At 40.7% G+C, this 27,126-nt stretch overlaps 1 protein-coding gene across 2 annotated transcripts; it reads right to left on the minus strand.

Annotated features, from left to right (window-relative positions):
* Positions 1–294: 294 nt before the first annotated feature.
* Positions 295–26,053, minus strand: LOC146550486 (TELO2-interacting protein 1 homolog). Of its 2 annotated transcripts, none has more exons than XM_085260094.1 (5): positions 25,558–26,053; positions 23,888–24,058; positions 20,290–20,438; positions 19,830–19,970; positions 295–549 (listed from the first exon to the last, which is right to left on the minus strand). In XM_085260094.1, exons 3-5 carry the CDS (start codon positions 20,341–20,343, stop codon positions 364–366), a joined length of 381 nt encoding a protein of 126 aa, XP_085116220.1. In that variant the 5' UTR covers positions 20,344–20,438; positions 23,888–24,058; positions 25,558–26,053; the 3' UTR covers positions 295–363. The 2 variants fall into 2 exon arrangements, with proteins under 2 accessions (XP_085116220.1, XP_085116219.1); XM_085260093.1 differs by lacking the exon at positions 25,558–26,053 and adding an exon at positions 25,354–25,532.
* Positions 26,054–27,126: the final 1,073 nt, after the last annotated feature.

Raw genomic sequence — 27,126 nt, forward strand, 5'->3', positions numbered from 1 at the left:
CTTGGAGAAAAGAAAATTCAGCTAGTGTTGCGATTTTGGATGTATGCAATGATTAAAGGTGTGGGATTAACAGGAACTGCTGTATATAATACTTATTAAATTACATGAAATACAATGAACATGGTAGTCTATTACCACAACACTTGGCCACCAATGAGGCACCATTATTTTCCATATGTAGTAAATGCAAAAATAAATAAATAATGATCTCTTGTATAAAGAGTTGATACATTTCCTTACAATCCTAAAAGAATGAAGACAGAAGGTTCTTGTTTTGGAAACAATACTGTTTTATTTTACTGGCAATGCCTTAGCTGTAGTTACTAAACACAGACCTGGAGGGAGGAAGGAGCTGGCATTCAGTCAGCACTGAGGTCTAATCACAGCATTAAGGAAAGAATGAGTACTGTGAATCAGAGGCAGGCCTGTGGGACATTTTGTTACTTTCATCCACTGTGCTTCAGCATGCACTGGTCCAGATCCAACGTGGGCTTTAGCTCTCCAAATTTCTGGGTCAGCCTCCAGTACAGCATGGCCCACAGCCACACCCTGACAAGAGAAGAGTCTATTGTTAGCATTTTGCATTTCATAGGAAAGATGCTTCCCTCTGATGAAAACACCCGGTTCATGATGCATTTCTTTGACACTCGCAGTTAGGACACAGAGCTGGAAATTCTCAAACTCTCCCCACTGAGTTAATAATAATAATAATGGATACTTTATTGATCCCCATGGGGAAATTACTTGTTTTTCTCTGCATTTGACCCATTCACTCAGTGAAGCAGTGGGCAGCCCACTAAGCAGGCGCCCGGGGAGCAGTGTGTAGGGACGGTACCTTGCTCAGGGGTACCTCAGGGTAGCCGTTAAGTGGATTCGAACCGCCGACCTTCCGATCATGGGGCGACCACTTTACCTACTGAGCTATCCCTGCCCCATAAGTTATAAGTCAAGTCCACAGTTAGAAGAGAAACCTCTATTTTCCTGATAATAAATGATGTCATTTCTCTTGTGCACACACCACTGCTCAGCATCAAAGTGCTCTTTTTGCCACAGATTTTTGTTCTAGTGAATAAATACTGCTAAAACAGTTTTTAATCAGAGTATAGGATGAAGTCAATTAAACGTCTGGGATATTGATATGCTGAGTTAAGTAGCAGAGGGGTTTTTTTTTTTTATCTGTTTCTGTTGCTCTGCTGTTAATTAAATTAACGGCAGCTACACTAGAAGGGCAACAATGAGACAATCCCCATCTGCTTTTAAAGTAGAGGCCTTTTTTTTTTTCTCTCCTTGCATTTTCTTTTTTTCCCCCTTCACTTTAGGATCAGAATACCACAGAATACCAAAATTGAAAGATCCACCACTGGTGCCCTGTGGTTTTCACAGATGAGAGGAGGTTCACCCTGAGCACATGTAACAAATGATAAAGGATCTGGAGAAGGTCCACAGCAATGCCCGGGCTCATGCAGCAGGAGTATGCAGACAGTTCCTGGAGGATGAAGGATTGATACCATTGACTGGCCCCCATGCTACCTAAAATTCAACAGAACACCTCTAGGAGATGATGTTTTGGTCCATCTGAAATCCCCAGATCACATCTCACACTATCAAAGCCCTGATCCAGATCTGGGGGGAAATCCCCCAGGAGACATCTCATTAGGAGAATGCCCCGATATCAGGCACGCATACAAGCACGTGGGGTCATACAAACTACTGAGTACCAAATATCAGCACAAAGGTGTCTTTGAATTCACCTAGGTTGATCATTTTCACTTCCATCAAACGGCTTGGTTGTATTAACTTGAAAAAAGAAAGCAACTGGACAAAATAAAACAAAATAATTATTACTAACTAACAAAAAAACATCTGAGCAGAAACGTCATGGACATTGTCCAGCTGCAGTGAGAGAAAGACACGTCTCCGTATTAGGGCTGAACGATATATCGCATTTGCGATAATATCGCGACATGATCAAGTGCAATTTTCTAACCGCAAAGGCTGCGATTATACTGCGATTATAAGGCTGTCCAAATTACTACCATATCCCAGAATTCATAGCGCGGCCCAGCCAAACTCCAGTTTCCAGCAATGGCGGCCGCTACTAAGTTTTAAAATTACTCATACTAATCTTTCTGGGTCACAAAATAAACTTTTAACATATTTTCAGGCGAGAAAGTAGTTGTGTAAACATCAAATATCTGCTCGGTTTATCAAGATATCCCATATTTGCAAAAGTGCTTCGACGTTTTCAGAGGCGTCTGCTACCCACCAGCTCGACAGCTAGCCGGGAGCTCGAGGATTACTGATGCGGCCGAGAACGGCACAACTCCCGGCACATCATTTTCAGATCACCGCGGAGTTTCGCTGCTCGGGTTAAACGTAATATATAAGTCACTTAGACAACCTAAAAATGTTATTGTTGGGCTTTTTTCAGTGTTTTGTTTGTTCGTGAGTAAATCGGTTTGGCTGAGATTAAAGTTATTAGATTAGATAAAATAAAACTTTATTAATCCCCCGGGTGGGTTCCTCCTTGGTTTTCACACAGCTGACTAAACGTCAAACAGAAAACTTATTAAACAGAAGTATGAGACAGTCGAGAATTTACACCAGTGTCTGGTTATATTTTAGATAGCAAGAAGCAGACGGCCGAGTTTATTAAACTCCACCGAGACAGCGGTGACGCTAATCAGAACTAGCCTTCTGATTAGCTAATCAGAAGGCTAGACCGTCCAATTTCACGCCTTTAAACTTTAAAGGCGTGTTTGTGTGTGTGTTTATACAATTGCTATTATGTTTGCACTTTATGTGTAATGTTACTGACTGCAGAGATCAGTAAGATGTGTGTATTTTTTATTTATTAGTTTTATTTATTTAATATTATTTTTTAATTGAATGACTGTCTAGTAGTTCACAGATGTCGAAAAACTGAGTGTGGTAAAGCCACTGATTTTTTTTATGTATATTTCTGCAATCTGCACATTGTACTGACTTTCATTTTAATGTTTACACCAGGGTTCCTTGTCAGCACTTTATGCTCAGATGTTTGTAAGCTAAAAATAAACTATTGTGTATGTTCAAATATACTGTTGTGATTGAAGAAGTTAAATAAAAATGTCAGTCATCAATTCATGCATCACCTCATGTCATCATAACAGAGGTCTGTCTTCCAGGAAAGAACAGTTTAAAATTAATGTAATATAGTATTGGCCATACTATATGATGTATTGCTTGTCTTTGTTTAATGATACAGAAGACAAAGACCTTAAAAAATAATCGCATCGCAATCGCAATATTGGGGCAAAAAATCGCAATTAGATTATTTTCCATAATCGTTCAGCCCTACTCCGTATTACTATCTAGTTGCAGTTGTATCAGATTGCAGACATTGTCAAACCCAGTCCACCTTTTCCACAGTGGATTTAAAAAAAAAACCAAACAATTTATAACAAATTAGTCTACAATTCATCTTTGTGATGCACAATATAAGTTATTTGTCCTGGTAGGCTCAAATAAATAAGGCTACCAGCCATTATGAAGACATGATCTGAATCCTTTGATATGATTTAAAATTAAATACATATAAATCATTTAAATGACTTAATTTAAATGACTCTGTTAAGACTATTCTCCTCAGTCATAGCCTCTTCATGCTTGTCAAGATCATCAGTGTAGGATGGACATATCTGCTGCTCTGTAGCTACAAGAATATTATTCAGTATTACACAGATCATACAGAAATTAAAGCAACTGTAAATATAAAAAAGTTGATGATGTGGTTCTGTGCTGTTTTGGTCTGGTTAGTTAAAGAGAATGGAACAACCACAAAAGTTTCTCTTCTGAATGTATGGTTTTTTAACAAGATTTGCACTCCTGAGTATTTATTTAATGAAGAGCAGCTTGCTGCGTTTAAGGAGCATGATTTAAATCACTATTAGAAGACTCAACTTACAGAAAAAAACATGAACCTGACTGATGAGATTCAAATGCCCATCTGACAAGAACAACTGTTTACCCAGCTTTACACACCCAGGGATGGAGCATTCAAGGCCTGCTTTGTAATTTCCCACTAAATCACAAAAAGCAGTAAGCCACTCTCTGATGGGGAGTTTAGCAATGAGGGCTTGATCGACACTACCTCGCTAATGTGTCCTAAGAAAAAAGAAGTCTTCAAAAATGTGCCCGTCTCTGGACAACCTGTAACAAAAGGGATCGATGGCACAGCCAGAAACACAGAGCTTCAATTGCAATACCGACAATTAATCAACTTTGCAGTTGAGATAACACCAGAGAATGGTCTGTTACTGGAGTTAAGTACATATCAAAGTTATTATAGTTTTGTATTCTCTTATTAGTTTTTTTTTTTTTACGTTTCTCTTTTTAATTCCATTTTATTTTAGTTAGTTTCCAGAGCAGGTTTGCCCATTTCACTCGAGTTTTTATTGTTTGAAAATGTCTCTTAAGTATTATTGTATTTATGGCAAATGCTTGATGCAAGATTTAGGAAAATCAGTATGAATATTACAGTGTAAACAGAACTTTTTGAACTCACAGTCTTTTCAACATCCAGGTCTACATTACTAAATTAACAATGGCTTTTTATATGTGTAAATAATACAGTTAACATCAACCGAACTTTGCACAAAAACTGACTTTCAAAGCTCAGGTTCAATATCTAGTTAAAGACTAGATTTCGCACACTGAACAAGGAAAAGGTGGAAAACTGTACATGAAGTCATTAAACAGCAAGAAAAATAGCAAAATCACTTTTTTATAAAGTCTTTTAAATTTTGTAAAAATGGGCATTTTGAGGGGGGATGATGGGATGATGATTAAATATACAGCAGGTCATCTGCTAATTGGAAGGTTGGTGGTTAGATCCCTCCCGTTTGTGCAAGATGCTAAAGTCAAGTTGCTCTGGGATGCATCCGAGTATGAATGGGTGTGCATGTTAGATCGAAAGAACAGAGAATGAGACAAGTTGTGCGAAGCGCTTTGAGTCCCCAGATAGAAAAGTGCTATATATATATATATATATATATATATACATATACATATATATCTCTAACAAGCTAATCTACAATACGGCAGCAGTGATCAGTGAGATGCTTGGCTACAAGTTGAACAGCCACAAGGGGCAGTACCCTCCATGGAGAAGGAGGCTAGAGGGCAAGATCAAAGTAGCACGGAGGGAGGTTAGCCAACTAACGGAGTTGCAGAAAGGTGCGACAAAGAAGGTGCATAAGAAATACAGCAAGCTGTCCATACCTGAGGCCTTGGAAACTGCCAAGCAAAGACTCATAGCCTTGGCCAGCCGCTTGAGGAGGTACACCAGAGAGATAGAAGGCAGGAGAATAAACCAGCTGTTCTCCACAGAACCAGCAAAGGTGTACTCTCAGTGGCAAGGGAACAATAATAATAAGAGAACAGCACCACCAAGGCTGGAGACAGAGCAATACTGGAAGAGCATATGGGAGAAGGACGCAACCCATAACGGCAATGCTCAGTGGCTAGTGGATCTGAGGGCAGACCACAGCGACCTCCCTGAACAGGGTCCAGTAACCATCACAGTGGCAGATATCCAAGAAAGGGTCTCCAGTATGAAGAGTTGGACAGCACCAGGGCCCGACATGGTTCACGCCTACTGGCTAAAGAAGCTGACTGCACTCCACGAGCGTCTGGCAGCACAAATGAACCAGCTGCTAGTTAACAAGAGACACCCGGAATGGCTAACCGAAGGTCGGATGGTCCTGATCCCCAAGGACCCCAAGAAGGGACCGGTCCCCTCCAACTACCAACCAATAACCTGCCTCAGTAGGGGAGAGCGGGGTAAGTTGTCACACTTTTCACACTGACTAACTCTTACTGAGCACCATACATCACAACGTAATAAATGTTTCACCAAATGAAAGAAGGAAGTCTCGGGCACATATGATGTATTCATTACATTTTCATATCTTATCTCATTACGGAGTTGTAGACTGTTGAATGGAGAATGTGTACTTGTGACAATTTGCCCCATCGGCAGGTAAGTTGTCACACTAGATTATCTTAAAATAAGAACACAAATACTTAATTGTGATTATTGATTTTAATTGTTAAATTCAAACCAAAACTGGAAATTTGAACAATTATGCCAAGAGAATTTGGAAAAAAAAACAATTATTTCAATCCAATACACATTTTAATCAAAACATTAAGTAGAAAGAAAACTTTAGTTTGAACTTTAAACTCAAATGTTCTCTGGCTTGCACATAAATCCATCATAAATGAATGGAATGCTGCAAATAACTTGCTTTACTTAACATGTTTATCCTCTGAACAAAACAGATGCCCTATTTCTGATTAATCAGACTCAACTTCAGAGTCACAATTCTGGCACACATAAATTGCCTGGCCTGAGGTGCAAGCATCATGGGCCCATTAGTTGCATTTTACGCATTTTACCCAGGTCTCTTTTGGACAACTGTTTGAAAATGGCTCCACACAGACAAGGCAGAAGCGCTCTTCATCATCTGATGATGACTCTTGAATTATTTTTCTTCTTTTAGCTGCGTTGTTCTTCATAGGTCCAGATGTTTCCCCCCCTCGCGTCCCTCTCTTTTGAAACAGCTTTTTGCTAGATTCAGCCTTATTCTTTTCTTTTTCTAGTTGCTGCTTCACTGGCGTGTCGGTTAGAATTGCTGATTTGCGTTGTTTTCTTCCTTTGCTGGATGGTTTTCAGCGGCCAGCTTTTGGATATGGCCGGATGTCCTCTGGAGTTGGTAGTCCGCTGTCAGTAATTGCAGTGCTGGGTAAGGGTGAGCTCGTGATAGAGATGGTGCTGGAGCTTGGCAGTTCAGAGTTGGTGCTGGGGCCTAGCAGTGCAGAGTTGGTGCTGGGGCCTGGCAGTGCAGAGGTAGTGCTGGGGCCTGGCAGTGCAGAGGTAGTGCTGGGGCCTGGCAGGTCAGAGTTGGTGCTGGGGCCTAGCAGTGCAGAGTTGGTGCTGGGGCCTGGCAGTGCAGAGGTAGTGCTGGGGCCTGGCAGTGCAGAGTTGGTGCTGGAGCCTGGCAGGGCAGGGTCCGGAATAGGGCGATCTGTGATGTAGGATGGTGCAAACTCGGCTTCCAGAAATACATTTCTGTTGTAAGGTTGAATCCCAGCCACCCTAAAACCAGCCTGAATGTTCAATGGGGTTGCAGCCAGAGGATATGCAATTGCCACAATCCCAGGAATGTCATAAATAGACATTGTCTTCCCAGGGTTGTTCCTCATCCAGGCATCACACGTGCTGTTGATGTGCCTCTTTAGTGGCCCGTAGACAGACCTGTCTAATGGTTGGAGCCGATGTGAGCAGTGCGGTGGGAATGACAGCATGATTATGCCATTTTCTTTGGCATAATTGAGTCCATCAATGGACAGATGAGACTCGTGGTTGTCCAAAAGGAGTAAACAGGGCTTCTCCTTTGAACACTTTGTATGTTCATTGAAATGTTGCAGGAAGTCAACAAAGTGTGTGTCTTTCATCCATCCAGAGGAATTTGCCCCTCCTTTGCTGCCGGGTGGCCCGTTGATCAGGAAATGGTCATGGAAGTGGACACGTGGGAAAATAAAGTATGGAGGTAAACTATTCCCTATGGCTGAGACAGCACAGGCCAGTGTGACAAGGGTTCCCCTTTCAGCAGAGGTCAATGACCCTACTTGTTTGAATCCACGTCTGGCCAACACTTTGTCTGGTTTATGTACAGTGGTGACCCCAGTTTCATCAACATTCCAAATGTCTCCTGGTCCAAACTCATATTTGCATAACACTTTCTCTAAGTTGTCAAAGAAAGCATTGACATTCTCTCTGTTGAAGCTACTTGCCCTGGCAAGGCTAGTTGCTTCTGGCTTTCTCAGTGACAATGTTGTATGCTGCTTTAAAAAGCCTGTAAACCACTCTTTGCTGGCCTTTTCTTTTTCTGCCCACAAAGGCACAAACTTCAGTTCGTGTGCCACAGCAAACTGGTAGGCAAGCTTTCTGACCTCACTTGGTGACAGACCAAAATAAATGTCAGCTGACCTAGTAATATATTCAACAAGCTGCTTTTCCAAATCAGGGGAAAAAATCTTCCTTGGCGTTGTATAACCAACCATTGTTGTTGGCATGGCTGTCTGACTTTCAATTTCTTCTCTGGTAATCTTTTGACAATACCGAGTTAGAGTACGGTAATTTATGTCAAAATCCTTTGCTGTACTTCTGATTGATTTGTTCTGCATCTTTACCTGCCTGACTGCCTTTAACATAATGTCAGGTGGTGTTCTGCCACGCTCTGTCTTTCGTTGATAATTTCGAACCATCTTACTTTCTTCCTTCCTTCCTTAATTCCTGCCTCTCCTTCCTTTCTTCAAAAACCTTATTACAAATACAAATGAATTACAATATCAATTTTTTGGAGCATTTATTTGTACTGGGGCAAGTTGTCACATGTGACGACTTGCCCCAAAGTTAATGAGACAACTTGCCCCAAACTGACATTTATGCTAATTTTGGCTAAATGTCAGGGTTAGCTCAACATAGCACATCAGCTGAAGTATCAAAAGACACGTTAATGTCTCCTCTATTTTGTGTAAAATAATAATTTGTAACATCTATACCTAACAAAGTTGTACTGATGAAAATTTAAAGTGATTTATTTTTCCTTTTAGGTCAAAAAAATAAAAAAGATGTGCTCACCTCAGATTAGAGCAGTCTTGACTACATGTGAACAGGAGGTTGACTATAGAAGAAGAAGTCACACAAAGTGGCTATTTCATTTTTGAGATAGAGCCTCTAGTGTTGGAGTTATGAACAGTGTGACAACTTACCCGTGTGACAACTTACCCGTGTGACAACTTACCCGTGTGACAACTTACCCCGCTCTCCCCTACTACATGGAAGCTCCTGTCAGGCATCATATCGGCTAAGATGAACAGGCACATGGGTCAATACATGAGCGGGACACAGAAAGGGATTGGCAAGAATACCAGAGGCGCAAAACACCAGCTACTGGTAGACAGAACAATCAGCCGAGACTGCAAGACCAGACTGACCAACCTGTGCACTGCCTGGATTGATTACAAGAAGGCCTATGACTCAATGCCCCACAGCTGGATACTGGAATGCCTAGAATTGTACAAGATCAATGGGACCCTAAGAGCCTTCATCAGGAACTCAATGGGGATGTGGCGTACAACACTAGAGGCCAACTCCAAGCCCATAGCACAAGTCACCATCAAGTGCGGGATCTACCAAGGAGATGCTCTGTCCCCACTGCTGTTCTGCATAGGCCTGAACCCCCTCAGTGAGATCATTAACAAGACTGGCTACGGATACCGACTACGGAACGGAGCAGTTGTCAGCCACCTCCTGTACATGGATGACATCAAGCTGTATGCCAAGAGTGAACGAGACATCGATTCACTGATCCACACTACCAGGCTATACAGCAATGACATTGGAATGTCGTTCGGACTGGAGAAGTGTAGTCGGATGGTAACAAAGAGAGGGAAGGTAGTCAGAACTGAGGGGATTGAACTACCAGAAGGCAACATTGCAGACATAGAGGACAGGTACAAGTACCTGGGGATCCCGCAGGCGAATGGGAACCATGAAGAGGCCGCTAGAAAAGCTGCAACCACCAAGTACCTGCAGAGGGTCAGGCAAGTCCTGAGGAGTCAGCTGAATGGTAAGAACAAGATCCGGGCCATCAACACGTACGCCCTGCCCGTGATCAGGTACCCTGCTGGGGTAATAGGCTGGCCAAAGGAGGAAATAGAAGCCACTGACATAAAGACAAGAAAGCTCCTTACCATGCATGGAGGGTTTCACCCCAAGTCCAGCACCCTGAGGCTGTACGCTAAGCGCAAGGAAGGGGGCCGGGGACTGGTGAGTGTCAGCACCACAGTCCAGGATGAGACAACGAACATCCAAGAATACATTGGGAAGATGGCCCCAACTGACCGAGTGCTCAGTGAATACCTCAGGCAGCAGAAACCCAAGAAAGAGGAGGGAGACGAGGAACCATCATGGAAGGACAGGCCCCTGCACGGTATGTACCACCGGCAGACAGAGGAGGTGGCTGATATCCAGAAATCCTACCAGTGGCTGGACAAAGCTGGACTGAAAGACAGCACAGAGGCACTAATCATGGCAGCACAAGAACAAGCTCTGAGTACAAGATCCATAGAGGCTGGGGTCTATCACACCAGGCAAGACCCCAGGTGCAGGCTGTGTAAAGATGCCCCAGAGACAATCCAGCACATAACAGCAGGGTGCAAGATGCTAGCAGGCAAGGCATACATGGAACGCCATAACCAAGTGGCCGGCATAGTGTACAGGAACATCTGTGCCGAGTATAACCTGGAAGTCCCGAGGTCAAAATGGGAGATGCCCCCAAGGGTGGTGGAGAATGACCGAGCTAAGATCCTGTGGGACTTCCAGATACAGACGGACAAAATGGTGGTGGCTAACCAACCGGACATAGTGGTGGTAGACAAACAGAAGAAGACGGCCGTAGTGATCGATGTAGCGGTTCCGAATGACAGCAATATCAGGAAGAAGGAACACGAGAAGCTGGAGAAATACCAAGGGCTCAGAGAAGAGCTCGAGAGGATGTGGAGGGTGAAGGTAACGGTGGTCCCCGTGGTAATCGGAGCACTAGGTGCGGTGACTCCCAAGCTAGGCGAGTGGCTCCAGCAGATCCCGGGAATAACATCGGAGATCTCTGTCCAAAAGAGCGCAGCCCTGGGAACAGCTAAGATACTGCGCAGGACCCTCAAGCTCCCAGGCCTCTGGTAGAGGACCCGAGCTTGAAGGATAAACCGCCCGCAGGGGCGTGCTGGGTGTTTTTATATATATATATATATATATATATATATATATGTCCATTTAATATGCCCATTTCACTTTTCCATTGCTAAACTGTAACATCTACAGTTACCGGTAGCAGTTTTAGAAAGATATAAAATTAGTATTTAGCAGAATTGAGTTTAGCTTATCGGTGTGCCCCTCCACAACAGTCCCAGTTTCCCTTTGGGGTAAATTAAATTCCCACCCCTGCTCTTGACTGAAGGTGGCACTTGGTTTTTCCACTTTATGCAAAGAATGGATCAAATTGCTAAAACTATCTTCATGAAGCTCTGACTGGGGTTTATCCCAGCTAACAAAAAAAGAAAAAGAAAAAAAGAAAGAAAACCCTTGGCTGTGCTAAACTTGCTTTGCAGTCTGGTGTGGTGACAAGAAATATTTATATCAAAACTTGAATTACCTCCAGCTCTGATACATTGTTATCAAATTTAGCTTCCATAAACACTCGTGTGCACAGATTTCTGCCAAACTGGCTGAACCCTTTTCATCTTCTTCTCTCTAAACATCAGACCATGTGTCCCGTGTGTGGGCGCTGAGACACCTGTAATGGATCACAACAATTTACATATCACAGCTCACTTCAAGCTGCTCCTTGCTGTCTAAAAATAAATAACTCCAAGCTATGGTGGTGATGGAAATTAATATCAGGCCTAAATATAAACATATAAATTGGGGCAGGGTATAGGGGAGAGGCAGATCGTGCGTGCACGGGGAGGCCTCCCAGATCCTGTGTTTAGAAAGAGAAAAACGTGCCGTACCTTGTCCGTCTGAGCTTCATGCTCAAATGAGGACTTACCATAAATATTTCCGACAACAGAAATGGGAGAATGTTATCAAACGCAAAGGTTGAATGCACACACATGGCACACGCATGTTCAAAATACATGGGTCTTTAATGTGGCATGTACAGTCTTAAAAATAAATAAAGACAAGCTTTAAAATGTTACATGTCACAGCTATGCTTTCCTCCACTGGGACACTTTGACTGTTTATCTAAAAATAACAGTCTTCACAATTCGCACGGCAATAGTAGCCAAGCTCACACGGGAAACATTTTTCTTCTGTTTTCCTCACAGAAATGATCACAAATCTTAAACCCACAGAATCTGTGATCTAAACATTTTAGGGAGTTGTTCTAAATGTTGAACAACCCAGAGGACATTTTAGATTCTTTCAGCTAATTGTTTTGGTTTCACCTCGTCTTCACTCTCACTTTGCTTATCAATTTCCAGCAGCTGAGCATGTTTGGTAAATTCAGCATATACAGTAGTATACCTACCCAGCTCCAAAAAGAGTTAGCATTATACTTTTTAAAAGAGAAAGTGTGCACACAATGTCTCACTTCATGCTTGCTCTTCACCAACCTTTGGTGTCACTTTGTCATCACTCGTGTTGTTGTTATTGTCTTATTTGTTACGATTTAGGGTCTGTGAGCATAAGCAGAGGTTTTTGCTCAGGTAGTAACTGTGACCTCTTTTTCAGAGGCTTCTCTAACATTTAATGGTTGCAAAATATGTCAAACTTTTTGATAAGGGGTTGCACTGAGGATTTTGGACGATGGTGTTTAAGTGTTGTCACTGCCCAGGATTCGTGGACACAGATTCTTGTTCACTTAGCCGCTGTTTACAGTTTAAAAGTCTCCATCAGAACAAACACTTCTAACTGTACTTTGCTCCTCATTGTCTTTGAAAAGCAAGAGCTGATAAAACAGTTAATGCCCTTTTATCTTTAAGTTTGGTATAGTATTCTGTCTTAATCTATTTTGTGTTTTATTTACTATATGGGGAAAAGTCCTGTCAGCCCTGTGCTGAGAGGGCTGTGGTCATCAATCCATCCTGTTCTAATAAAGCCAAATTTCCGGAAGACTTTTAGATGTGTTCAGTTTTATTCATATAGCACCACTGTCAACAAATCTTTTATCAAGGCACGTCATATTGTAAGGTAAAGACCCTACAGTGTTAATCTAGGACAAATGTTCACTCTGATTCATTGATGAAGCGAATGCAAGTCAGTAATCAAAGGAGAGTTTTTAGCCATAACTAACTACATATGTATAGTATATCATGAGTGGACAGACATGGATGTAAAGCACACCTTAACTGTTTGGCTGAGCCAAAACAAGCACAGCAGTGGTCTGGATATTGTTAAATGTGCAAATATTGTTTCACTTTTTTGTATGTCAGGTGTCATGTTTGAAGAAAGCACTTTGAAGCCACTTGAATGTATATGAACACATTTACATGAGCACAAACTGACAAAAAGGTTATGCTGTCATTATGTTTTAGTATAGTTTATGAGTTGCGGACAATAAAAGAATATTAAAAATCAAATGTATCAATGCTCTTGTGTACTACTTGTGCACAGATAATTTTAAGTCGTTTTGGGGGCATAAAGTGTAGGAAATACACGTGTAAAAGTTCAGGTATCCCTTTAACAAGGCTTTTTCTATTGCTTGTGCCTTGATGTGGTAGAGATATCTCATTATAATTAAAAAAGAGAAAGCTTTTAATCACTGTAAAATCTGAAATTTCTATAGTTGTGAAATAACAGGAAGATTTCTATCATTTAATCATTTATTTATTACTTTGGTATAATTTAAATAGCTGTGAGGAAGGTCTTTATCAGCAGAGGAAAATGCAAAACTTATAAAACACAGTTAAATGTCCAACATTTGTGTTCTCCCTCACATTTTCCTTTGGGCCGGATTAGTCCTTGCTTGGCCCCTGGGCCTTACACCCCTGCACACACACACCTTTTTTTTTTTCTTGCTGTGCACCAACCAACTGATGTTATTTTAGCCAAAGGGACTAGTTTTTATTTGCCACTATTTTTCAACATTTATCTCATTTTCACAATAAAAACTTAAACAGTGAACTTGCAAACTAATCCTATGAAGACTAAGAGGAAAAAAACAAAAAGGTCTTGGCACATGCTATTTTAAGACTTATTTCCTGCCACTAGAGGGAGACAACACTACATATTTGTTACCTTTCTTGATCGCTGTACTGGACTGTATGACAGCCCTCTGTCATATTACACATAATCATTGTTAGGGTGATGGAAGACATGTCCTAACAAGCCAGGTTTAGAGGAGTATTAGGTATTAAAGCAACATACTGTGATAATCTGTTTATTGGAGGCTGGATTTTATTACTCTGTAATGTTCTGTAATGTTCAATAACTGGTATTGTAACTGGTATGTGGCTTCCTGCTGTCATTCTGTTGTGTCATGAATTGATGTGCACAACAGTTCATGTTCAATAACTGGTATTGTATATATTCTATATTACATACAACACTTCGGTGTAAGCAAAACAATTGTCAAAAATTGAAAGCGAGGAGATAAGAGCTAAGATGGTTATCGTTAGCAAGAGTTTGGATGTTTGTTTGTTTTTTTATGTACAAAGGCAAAGTAAGTAAGTAAAAGTAAAGTAAAATCTATTTATATAGCACGCTTCACAGATAAAAATCACAAAGTGATTCACAATACAGAGAATGAAAATGAATAAGAATGAAAATATAAGAAATAACAATGTAAAACAACATAAAAACAACTAATTAGTTGACAACTTGTGTATATAAAAATGTCTTTAGCTGCTTTTTAAAAGAAACAATGGAGTCAGTGCAGTGTGAAAACAGTGGAAGAGAATTCCACAACCGTGGTGCCACTGCCTGAAAGGCCCGATCACCACGAGCTAGCAGACTCTGACCTGATGACCTTAGAGCTCGGGAAGATGAATGAGGTTTCAGCAGGTCAGACATATACTGAGGAGCCTGACCATGTAGGGCCCTAAAGGTTAAAACTAAAATTTATGTAATCAGCAAACAGCTTCATGTAATGTCAGTGTAGGTTCTCAGTCATCCAGGTCACAGTAGTCTAAGAGCATGAAAAAAACAACAACTGGACTCCTCTATGTTTCACCTGGTTCAGAAGGCTTCTTCTCTTCTAAGACCAAATGGTGCAGAGTCCCGTGTATTTAAACGCTAGTGGGGATGGTCACTTAAGAGGGTCTTTAACCCACTATTCAAAGTCTAGTTGCTTTCTTTTCAAAGCTCCTTAGACAACTTCATGTGATCTTCAACTGTACTTATTTGATTATTCTGATTTTTAATTATAATGTGATAAGACATTATTTTACCATTAAAGGGTCTGTCTTTATTTCCACGTGTTGTATTTTGTCCCCATTTATCCTTTGTCAGGCATCCAATAGCTTCACATCAGTGTTTGTAATCATTTTCAAGTAATGGTTTTACCTGTGTAAAATTATTACTTGAAACAGTAAAGAAAGAAAAAAAAAGCCACCTCTTTCCTATTGGTGGAAAAATGTACCATGTTGAGCAATAAAAAAAATGGCAACACGTGAGATTTGGTTGTTTAGGAAGAGGGGAAAGTTTTGGGAGTGATGGCAGCGAGAGAGAGTTTTGAGATGTGAAAGATTTGTGACGTTTAGCGTGGAGCTTATAGTTAGTGTGTTGTGTGTTCGTTGCTTTGTTTTGAGTGTCGGTGAGGGTACTAATGAATGTCACAAAAGCAGATTGCAATGTAAACACTGTCTCCAAATGGAAAACTGGATCCCTGTGGTAGGGCTGCTCAATTAATCGAATTTTAATCACGATTACGATCTGGGCTTTCAACGATCATTAAAAATGACTGAGCCGATTATTAGCCCCTCCCTCATTTATCCACGACACCTTAAAGGCCGGTCCGTGAAAATATTGTCGGGCATAAACCGGTCCGTGGCGCAAAAAAGGTTGGAGACCGCTGATTAAGAGGACCCGAGGGAAGCTCGGAAAGCTAAGCAGAAGTTATTTGGAGAGTGACTGCCGTTGGTTGAAAAGAGAGTTTAAAAAAAAAAAACTTCAGTGGTGTTGCACACTATTTTATATTATTTTTTTAAAGTCATTGTTAACCCTTTAAAGCCGGTCAGAGCAGCACGCTCCGTTTTGCGTAACTATTGTTAAATCCCTGTAGAACCTGAACCGTGTAAGCTAGCGCAATAATTTATTTTGCATATGAAACCGGAGGAGTTGTACTTACATCTTATGCCATCAGCTTGTCCTCGGTCACGGTTTCGTTCCACATATAGCTTTGCAAAAATTGTATAAAAAGCGCTTGCAGGAACAAAAACATAATATTCCAGAAACAGGCTTTGCCGTTCCTATCAGCTGTTCGTAACACTTCCCACAGTGAAATGATGCACATGCTGTTTTCTTTGCAAATTTGCATCATAGGATTGTTTTTTGTTTTTCCTGCAGTATATAAAAATTGCTGTATCTCCAAAATAAAACTATGAAGACACTCAAAATAAATTTCCTGTGGTGGGAAACTATTTTTTGCAACTTTATTGTATTTAAAGTTTTGAGGGATAAACCTCTTAAATTTCTCCAAGTAGAAATATATGTAAACAAAACAAAAGCGATTTTCAATTTTTTTTGTAGTTTATTGCACTTTTTTGCAATTTATGTAATTACTATGCACTTAATGCATACATATTATTAAAATATGGGCTATAACAGTTGTATTGATGTATAGCAACTTGAAATGCTCCCACAAATGGCACTACAGCATGTAAAAAAATAATATAAGCTCTGGTGGACTTGGTTCTATAGTAGGTCTTAAAGGGTTAAATAAATATCGTCAAATAATCGTGATCTCAATTTCAGTGAAAATAATCGTGATTATCATTTTTGCCATAATCGAGCAGCCCTACCCTGTGGAGTTCTCTTCTGTCTTGTGGCGGACAAACTATTTTTTTATTTTTTTACAGGCACAAATAATTTGTGTGGCATCTTATTGTGACACTTGATCGTTCTCTCATTTTAGCTATCGTAGTACTTTTTAATGGTTGTCCAAAAAAACCCCACTACATGCACTGGCTGCATTTTTAGATAAATAGTTGTATATAACTTTATTGTTTACAAAGTTTGTGCACAAGTTTTCAAAATTTACAATTTATATTTGCATTTCAAGTTATGAAAATAATTCACTAAACGTGTCTGTGGTACTACTAACTACTACTCGGATTTTTTGTTTTTCTGTGATTTCAGATCAGTTGTGTTAATACACTGCGCAGGTGACCAAAAATTACACAAGCAGCTCATAATTGCATAATTGGTAATGTAATGGCAGAAGCCTGCAGGCCTTGAATATTTTCAACATGCTAATGGGAGTATGTTGAGCACAAAGTAAACAAAAACAACAACAACAACTTCTCTGATCTTATCAATTAAACGGCCTCCTTCGCTGTCACCTCATGATTCGCTGATTGAACAATCACGTTTCTCAGTTGGGTATAAGAAGAGCTGCTTGCAGTCGTAGCTGTGTGTGCAGTTTGGACCTGAGCAGCATCCTGCTGGCACAGCTGGCTGTGGTCCGTATCATCAAAGTCATGGTTAACATATGTTGAATGACAGAGCTGCCACAGTGAAGAGGCATTTTTAGTAATAACATCACCGTCATGCATTTAGGATGTCAAACTGTTTCACAGTTTAAGGTTTTTATAATAAAACCGAGATGCCCTGACGATGATACCAATGGTTGATTTTCATTGTTATACAAGACTGCCACCTGGTGGTGAAAGAGTTTCAATGAGTTCTTTGACTTTTTTGGCTTTTTCTGACGACGCATCTCCCCACACACAGCTTTAATGTCAAATCAGGCTAACAACCTAATTGTTAACCTTAGTATAGAGACGTCTTCATCTCTGTACTAATGTACAGACACAAACTTGTATTGCTGTTGTCTCAATCACAGGAAGAAAGCTGACTATAACTCATTCATTTAAGAAGAACCATTAAGTTTATTCCTACAAGAAAGTTACAGCCGTGTAATCAAATAGGCTTTGATAAGATAAGATAAGATAAGATAAGATAAGAGGTAATCTATCTTCAATGTGGTTTTACATAAATGGGCTTCTTGTTGCACCAATCTCCATAAAGTGAGGCGTCATACTAAGAATAGTTGTCTTGCTCTGATTTGTCCATGTTGTGGCTGCTTTGATCATTGCCAGAGCCCAGGTACAGTTCTCCTCACAAAGTCCCCACATCTTTCACCCAGCACAAACAGCACCTGGCATGTAATGTACAAAAATGTAATGTACAAAAGCAGCAAGCTGTCAAAATTCAATAAAACTTTACCGTTGTATACTCCTGGATGAATTGTAGTATTTACAAAACTCGTATATATCCAAAAGCTGATGAAACAATTTCCCAGCAGCAGCTCTGAGTGAATAAATGACTGTTTACAGACTTAATGTGTCTGTATTTGTCAGTTCATCAATGAAAATATGAATAACAAATTTAAAAATATTCCAGCTGATGACAGGAGCTGACGAGTAGCCTAATTTACACCGACAAGTTGAATCAGCTGACACTTGCACCAAAGATCACAAAAAACTATCAGCTTCATTTATCACAAAGTCCTACTTTGTGATTCTCTGAGACAGTTTGAAAAGCAGCCTCTAAGAAGGCATCCACACAGTGATCTTTCTGTGCTGATAGAAGAAATGTTAGTTTAAAGAGTCTTCACATTACAACCCAAAAAAGAAAATAACAGAACTATTTCTGAATGAAATAAGCCTGTTGTTGGGCACCATCTTTCATTTTTTGACTACTAAGTAGTGATGTGACGTTCTGTATCGAGGCTTCGAAGCTTGTGTCGAGTAATGGAGGGGGCGTTTCCGCGATGCGCGTATCGAGGCTTGCTTCATTTATGGGAAGAGCTGAAAATGATGACGTCCGAAGCCTCGCTGCCCGGCTGTACCACGTGACTGGTTCATGAAGTGGTTCGAACTTTGCCGCGAGCTATGACAGCGATATAAACCCCTCAGACTTCATTCAAAATGTGGGTGTTTGATGGAGAGTTGCGGTTAGTGAGAGTTTGGAGGTTTAGAGAGAAAGTCAGGAGAGAATGGAGCCAGCTAAGAAGAGGAGGATGTCCTCCGCTGTGTGGGAACATTTTGATTTTATTCCTCCCAACAAGGTATGTAAATTTCCACAGAAGATGTATTTTCATAATACTGATGGTGCAATACAATTTATGTTAAGCTGTCTGTACTTTTGTACAAGGTGAAGTGTTTGCTATGTGCCAGGGAGCTGGGATATAACAGCAACACCTCATCCATGCTTAGGCACTACAGAGCTTTGAATGAGAATAAGGGGAACACCGATTGTGGAGCAAGACCAGGTGAGCCATCAAATGTCATGATAATATAGCATGCAGTAATGTTACTAAATGATATAACAATATTATACAACTGTTATAAGTTACGTGTGTGATATTTATATTTCTGCTTTGTCTTTATTGTCTTTCCTCAGGAGAACAATCTCCAATAGATGAAGACCTGGTTAGCATGGTGATTGAGGACTCCCAGCCATTTAGCATTGTGGAGGACAAAGGATTCAAAAGATTTGTGAAATCATTAAATCCTAGCTATGTTCTCCCCACTAAAAAGGTCATAAAAGCAGTGAAAATTTAGTTTTTACAGAATAAAATGTGAACAGGCAGGACTGAGGCTCAAAGCCTCAGTGTGTAGCTGTCCATACCTCAACGTTACAAAAGCACAACCACTGTCCACACCCCAACCACACCTCACAGTAAATGATCATTTCCATTTTAACCATTTCCAAATAATCATTTTCCATACTGCCAGTATAAATATACACAGTATGCTGCCATCACTACAATATACATGTTTTACACACTCCTTTAGTTGTTGACATTTACAGGCTGTGTGCAAAAGGCCACACTCTTCAAATTCATGCCAACTAATATTTTTACGTCCAGTAGGTGTCCTACTAGAGCAAATGAAGCTTCAAGAAGCTTTGCACTGGGGTGAACCAATTGGATGAAAAGCTTCAGTGCTTCATGAAGCTTCATCTGCCCATCACTACTACTAAGAGTTTAAAACTAAAGACGACTTGAATAATTTTGACTCACGTAATGAAAAGAGAGGTTTGTTTTACTTACCCTGAAGGCTCTGAGGACTGCTAATGGGTCATCAGCTGTGAGTCTCTGCAGGAGTGCTGGCCAGCAGTGATGAGCCACAGGCAGCAGTTCATTTTCCCTGTCATTCAGCACCTGAACGCACAACTCCAGCACGTCCAGTACCTAAGGACAAAGAAACACAACACACCTAACAATTATCTCTGTTTTGATCCTGATTATATGTGAGCTGAAACTAATTACTGAGGTCTTCATTGAGAGCCCAAACTCCTGAGCAGGCACGACTTCAGCACAGACTTATTTCTGTTTCACTCCTGGACCAGACTGAATGTTTTTCCTTGATGAGCATTACACCACTGAACAGTCCTCCACACAGTTCTGACAGGATGAATTGTACCAACGCTGGCGGTCCTACCTTCACAAGAATGATTATTTTTGTTATTAGTCCAACAGTTGACTCTACATAAAACTACTGATACAGTACCTTGAGTCGGAGCCTGAGGCTGGGATCAGACAGCAGATGAATGCAGCGCTCCATAACATCCTTAGTGATGCTGAGGTGGGAGGGAAGCTCTGCTTTCACATCAGGACTACCAGTATCTTCAACATCCTCACACTCAGTGGGAGGGACTTCTGCAATGGAGCACATGTACAGTTAGACCGCCAGTTTTGCAGTGAGGTTCAGATTTCTATGACTCTTAATTACAATGATCCATCTCCTCTACACTCTGAATCTAAAATAGGGCTGCCGCAAACGATTATTTTGATAGTCGACTAGTCACCGATTATTTTTGCGATTAGTCGACTAATCAGATCATGCATCCATTGGACGTAAAACGTACAGCTTATTGCACCAGCAGCATCTGCTCTTATATAACTATCTTTAGCTTACAGCTTTAAGTGTTTAAGGTCTGTGCTAACTAAAAATAAAGACAAGATGATAGTTTATTAAATTTTAATGAAATTTGCAGATTGTTTCGGTGAAGTTTAATAAACTCAGCCGTCTGCTCCTTGCTATCTAAAATATAACAGGACACTGGAGTATATTCTCGAGCATCTCACACTTCTGATAATCAGTTGTCTGCTTGACGTTTATTCAGCTGTGTAAAAACTATAACTTTAATCTCAGCCAAACCGATTTACTCAGGAATAAATAAAATTATCAAAAAAAGCCAAACAATAACATGTTTAAGTTATCTAAGTGACTTATATATCATGTTTAACCTGAGTAGCGAAAGGGTTTGAAAACGATTTGCAGGAGTCCGGTGTTCTCACAGGCTCTAGGCTGTAGTGATGTGCGGATCAATCCTGAAATATCGATTCCTCCGATACCAGTCATTTATGTTCTAGAATCGATTCTCACATTAAAATATCGATATTTTTTAGTAATTTAGGGTAAATTTGTAGTTTATCATTAACAGCAACACAGTGGAAAGAAACTATAACATTCAGATTGTCTACATTCAAAGGAACTACTTCCTCTTCTGCCTTTCATAGTCATGTGCGAAATACGGCTGTATAAATGTCTCGCAGCCCCTTGGCGCGCGCACTCACAACAATGGCTGAGCATAATTGTGCGGACGTATTTTACCTCCACAAACAGCTGAGACATGGTTTGCAATACATGTGGCAAAAAAGTGCTCCAACAGTGAGGTGTGGTGGCTATACTTTCCCAACCTTGAGACCTCAGAATTAGGGAGACATTCAAAAGGGCTGTTGGGGGGGTGATAAATACATTTTACAGGGTTTATTTATCGGATAAAATATGTTAAATGACACCGTTATTATTAGCCGGCCCGGAAACAGCGGGGGTGTCGAAATTCAGAGGCTGCTTCCACCTGAGGACCCGCCCTTCGCGGTCTAAAGAAAGCCGGGTAGTACGTCATGAGTTCCCTCGGTGGAGTGAAACTGCCGTCTGCTCCTTGCTATCTAAAATATAACCGGGCGCTGGCGTAAACTCTCGACCGTCTCACACTTTGTTTAATTCGTTTTCTGTTTGATGTTTATTCAGCTGTGTGAAAACCCCGGAGGAACCCTCCCGAGGGATTAATAAAGTTAAATTTAATTTAATCTAATCTAATAACTTTAATCTCAGCCAAACCGATTTACTCACGAACAAATAAAACACTGAAAAAGCCAAACAATAACATTTTTAAGTTATCAAAGTGACTTATATATCATGTTTAACCCGAGTGGTGAAAGATCGCGGGGGTTTGAAGACGATGTGTCGATCGGCTCAGATATTTGAAGTTTACACAGCTACATTCTCACCTGAAAATATGTTAAAAGTTTTGTTTTTGTTTTTTGCGACCCAGAAAGAGAAATAAGAGTAATATTAAAACTAAGTTGCTGCCGCCATTGTTGGAAACTGGAATTGGCTGGGCCGTGCTATGAATTCTGCAATATGGTGGAAATTTGGGAGAATGGTGGCTCCGGGATTCTCCCGGAAAAATCGGGAGGGTTGGCATGTATGGTTGTGGCAACATCACTAACCTTGTCAAACACCTCAGAGTAAATCATATCACAGAATATGAGGCGCGTATGTTGAGACGAACTGAAGAGGAGGAGAGGGACAGGTGCTGCTAGGGCGAGACAGACCTCTCTCATGGAGTCCTTTAGTGCTGCAGGCAGGCAAGGTGTTCAAATAGCGCACAACTTCAGTTTTTTTTATTTCTACATGATAATTCTGCATTATTAAGTGATAAGAACAAGTAATCTGATATCCTGTAATCATTATGATGCTATAATTTGAGATACAATAAATAAAATACGTTTTTGTATAAAGTATCGGTATCGGATCAGTATCGTCGATACCACCCTGAATATTACTTGGTATTGGATCGGAAAGGCAATCAGTGGTATCGCACATCACTACTAGGCTGTATCCCAATTCAGGGTCTGCAGCCTTAAAGGCCGCATTTTAAGGCCGATTACGTCACCGCGACGCGACGAAGGCTGTCCCAATTCGAAGGCTGCTCGAAATGCGGCCCTCAAATGCGTCCTTCATTTCCCTGAATTTTAAGGACGTGGCGGTGTAGACTTCGTTGGCCCAACATATCCCAGAATGCATAGCGCGGCGGTGGGTGTGGATAATTTTGCCGAAAAAAACAGCGGATGAGGGGCGCCCGAAGAGTAAACTTTAAGTACTGAATATTATGTCACTTATTTATGTGCAAATGTTTAATAACGAAGAACATTAAAACATTACTGTTGGCCACATGTCGGCAAAGTTATGTGACATTAGTGACGTTTGTACTAACTTGGTTTTAAAGCCTTTACTTTAAAATATACGCCGTTCAATAGCTGAGCTTAATCTTACAGAGAATGATCAAAGCTCATGTAGAAACAAACAAACAAATGAACAAAAGATTTTCTCCTTCATTTCTGTCAAACAAAGCTGTATGAAACGTTTCCAGCTGTTAGTATCATGGTTGCTAGGAAACCTGGGCTAGACCGTCCCATTTCACAAGCCTCGCACTTCCGGCCTTAGCAGTCTAAGTACGCGGCCCTTGAGGATCGTTGAGGCTGCGTACTTTGGCTGCAGACCCTGAATTGGGATACAGCCCTAGTGAGCCTTGCCCCCAGTTAGCTATCGAACTAGTGGGTAACAGACGTCTCCGAAAACGTGTGGTGTCTTGATAAACTGAGCAAATATTTGAGGTTTACACAGCTACATTCTCGCCTGAAAATATTTTAATCGTTTATTTTGTGACCCAGAAAGAATAATAAGAGTAATATTAAAACTAACTAGCTGCCGCCATTGTTGTAAACTGAGCTGCGCTGCGCTATGAATTCTGGGATACAGCTTCTTCTTCTTTGGGGTTTAACGGCAGCTGGCATCCTTGTACATACAGTGCTGCCATCTTCTATTTCAGTCCGTTATTACACTCTTAAATCCTACTACTTATTCCTGCGTCTTTTGTGATGCTTCAAACGAGGCGTCGACTATTAAATCAGTCGTCGACGATTTTGATAGTCGACGTAATCGTGACTAGTCGACTAATCGTGGCAGCCCTAATCTAAAATAATCACCACTACAACATATAGCTTATATTCCACTGGCCCTTAGACAGACCTATTACCTTGGTCTTCAGTGTTATAATCATCCTCTATTCCAATGCCCTCTGTCAGTTCTTTCTGTTTGCGGTAATTCAGCAGGAATTGGTGAATGCTGAGGTCTTCCTGGTCACTGGAGCTCTACCTGGAGCTGGCAGACGTACTGGTACTGCTACAATTGGAAGGAAACCACCTCGCTAAAGGAAAAACAAGACAACAATATCAAAATAGGTTTGATTACAATAAAATAAGTCAGTTAATCAAAATCAGTGTGACACAGACGCTGATTTTTTTGAGAAGAGCCCATTAGTGACATTTAATTCCATATTTTTACCGTGAGGGCTTGTAAAACTGCAAAAACTGCCAACACCTATAGTGCCGCTGTCTAAATATTATTATGAATATGAATTCTACAAGAGAAAACGACTGAGCATTTAAACCATCACAATGTATTAAATGTTTCCAGAGATACTGATAATTTGATAACGAGCAAAGTTATTTCTCCTCAAAATGCGCCTGACTAAAAGTGGGATCAACCAGTACATATAATATTCATCCTGCTACATTTAGAAAGTGGCAACAACAGTAAACATGAGTAACTCCACCGTGTGTCTATCCGGTCTTTAAGTGATGACGTGATCAATCCTACTTCTGGGCCCAAACTACTCTGCGTTTAATAAGGCTGTTGTGTTTTTAACATGTTTTAATGCTTTGTAACTTGTTCTATTTAATCTTAACAAGCCCCTTACAAAAAGTAAGCGATCACTGTCGGCCTCAGTTTTTATTACAACTATTCATTTTAAAGCTCAGTTTTTAAAACCTTACCATGTAACTATAGCCCAGGCAATGCAGCAGCACATTAATGACTAACCTGTATGTGGATGGATTATCTCAGTTGTTCTCTTGACTGAAGTTTGGTCCGTTTACAGCATCCTGCCATGCCACTGCATTTGTCCCTAACCATCGGGAACCCTCACCTTAACTCTTATCCAGTGGGAAAAAAGTTCCCCTTCATCACTGTGTTAATGTTATGCTAACATAGCTGTTTCGCTAGTCACATATCACATCACTATATACCAGCTAGCAAAACTTCAGTAACCCTACAAACATCACTGCTGCTTACTTTCCTGTCTTCATGTATGTCAGAAGTGATAGCAGAGCTGTGCCTTTTAATTTGTTTTAGAAATCCCTCAGTCAGAACCTGGTATATTATATTTAGACGGAAACTAGCGAGCTAACTCTCTGCTAACTTCTAACTTCAGACAGATTTTTAACTCTCAGTGATCATTTGACTTTGGGACCTGCAGTGTAGTTTGGGTCCAGACACGCTAATGACCAGACTTAAAGACCAAATTTCGGGTCACTTTTGCTGGTCCCAAGCCCCAATAAAGAAGCTAGCTTGAAGCTTGACATAAAAAACAATAATTGCTAAGAAACGTGTAATTTGTAGTTCTAAATATATTCTAAATGCATTTAGATCGTTTTTACTCACTTTATGTCTCTTCCACGATGTTACGTCTCTCTCCTATGTTGGTTACAATTACATAAGCACTTAGCAGGACAGTGGAAAAACCCAGGGCCACAGTGATACTGAGAATTCCACGGTGTTCACTGTCTTCAGCAACCTTACAAGGGCCGGTTGAACGGCTACAGTCTTATCATACATGTGCAGTGTTCCTACAAGCCATAAGGTTACCTTGAGTGAGGAAGATGATGATTGAATGTCCTCTGAGTCCATAGGTTGAGGTGCAAGCACATTTCTCCCATTCTCCACAGAGGGCAGTGGCGCATAGGTGTGACATCACTAACACTTAAGTTGCTTTTTAGAGTGATAGCAGAAAATTGTGAGCGTTACACTTGTATGCGGCTTGAAGTAGGCACACATTGGCAGGGATGTGGTTGGAACGGCTGACTAGATAAGGCCTGGTGTCCAGCTAATGAAAAAGAGCCGAAAATTGCGCACTTTAAATATAGCACTTTTGCCCTGTCATTCCGGGCCGCCCGAGTGGCTCATGGGAACGTGACAGGCCCTATGGCAGAGATTGAGGACAGAGGGCAGTGGTTCGAATCCCATGCGGACCATATGTTGGGGACACAAAAAAAAAAAAAAAAAAAAAAATAATCCCCTGGCTCTGAAATTCACTTGCTACGCTTGCTAGAAGCCTACAGGCGAGCCTACAGAATGGGCTCTCTCTGCCTTTTTTTTTTTTTTTTTTTTTACCCGTCTCAAAATCTCTTCCATCAATCAATATTGGTTGTTATGGTTGCTATGGACGCCAAACACACCATGCATTGTCGCTTTCTCAATCTCTTCTTCATGTCCGAACAAATGCTCAATTTTGCCTTCATTAACACAAATTATACATCAAAATGTAGGTATTTTTCTTGCCTTTCACAAAATGGCACTGTCATTATTGTCGGAGTTGCCGTTTCCTCGCAAATGGCCTCGAAGCAACACAGTTAAAAAATGTCCACATTCAAAGTCTATGGAGACTTGAGTGAAAATGACAGCTGAAATTCTGTAACAGAGGCGTTTTCAACTCCTCATATCTCCTAGATGTATTTTTCTTTAGAGACCTGACAACCGCCTTGATTTTTTTTCTCTTTTTTATTAAAGCCTGCTGATTGTTACAGTGAAAGAATGATGTCGACAGTCCGTGTACTTTTGGAGTTACAGAACATTTTGTAACACGAAGAAACGGCAGTTTTCACCTCTCAGTTGTGGTAAACGCTTGAAATATATTATAGGGCAGGCCGCGGCGTAGAGAACGCGCTTTGGGAGCGAGAGACCCATTTTGAAATCTAGCCAGTGGCAGTATCTAATATCGTTCCCTAATTCACTTTATAATTACAAATTCTCAACACTTTTGATTTACAACTTATCCACATTTCTTTGCGAACACTCCTGCATGTCACAAATACATTGCACAAAGCGCATCTGTGGCTGTGTACCATTCGTGGTGCGTTGGCTCCCTCTACTGGTACGCGCCTCATTCAAATGTCGCCACACATTTAAAATTGCAGGGTGTCTTTACACTGTCATAGCTCCTAGATAGATTTCTTCAGAGACCTGAAAATCGCTGTGATTATTCACCATAGCCTGCTGAGTCTTACAGTGAAAGAACGATGTCAACGTATAGCATCGTTGGTTACTTTAATTATGTTTGGTTTTTTTTTAAATCAAATCCTCCAAAACAGGACCATTGTGACACAAAACCTCTCACACACTAACACAAACTCTTTATACAGATACAGAGCTTTACAT

Source organism: Mchenga conophoros, linkage group LG20 (genome assembly GCF_057382185.1).
Source record: "Mchenga conophoros isolate Kocher_MC1m ecotype Shallow Benthic linkage group LG20, M_conophoros_male_GT1.1, whole genome shotgun sequence".
Lineage (NCBI taxonomy): Eukaryota > Metazoa > Chordata > Actinopteri > Cichliformes > Cichlidae > Mchenga > Mchenga conophoros.

What these genes read in the sequence shown, in the direction of transcription:
- LOC146550486 (XM_085260094.1), bottom strand. Translation starts at nt 20,343, where the DNA reads ATGGAGCGCTGCATTCATCTGCTGTCTGATCCCAGCCTCAGGCTCCGA. An exon ending in GCCTCAGGCTCCGACTCAAG is followed by an intron (nt 19,971 to 20,289) that starts GTACTGTATCAG and finishes CTTTGTCCTTAG; the next exon opens with GTACTGGACGTGCTGGAGTT. An exon ending in CAGTCCTCAGAGCCTTCAGG is followed by an intron (nt 550 to 19,829) that starts GTAAGTAAAACA and finishes TTCTCTTGTCAG; the next exon opens with GGTGTGGCTGTGGGCCATGC.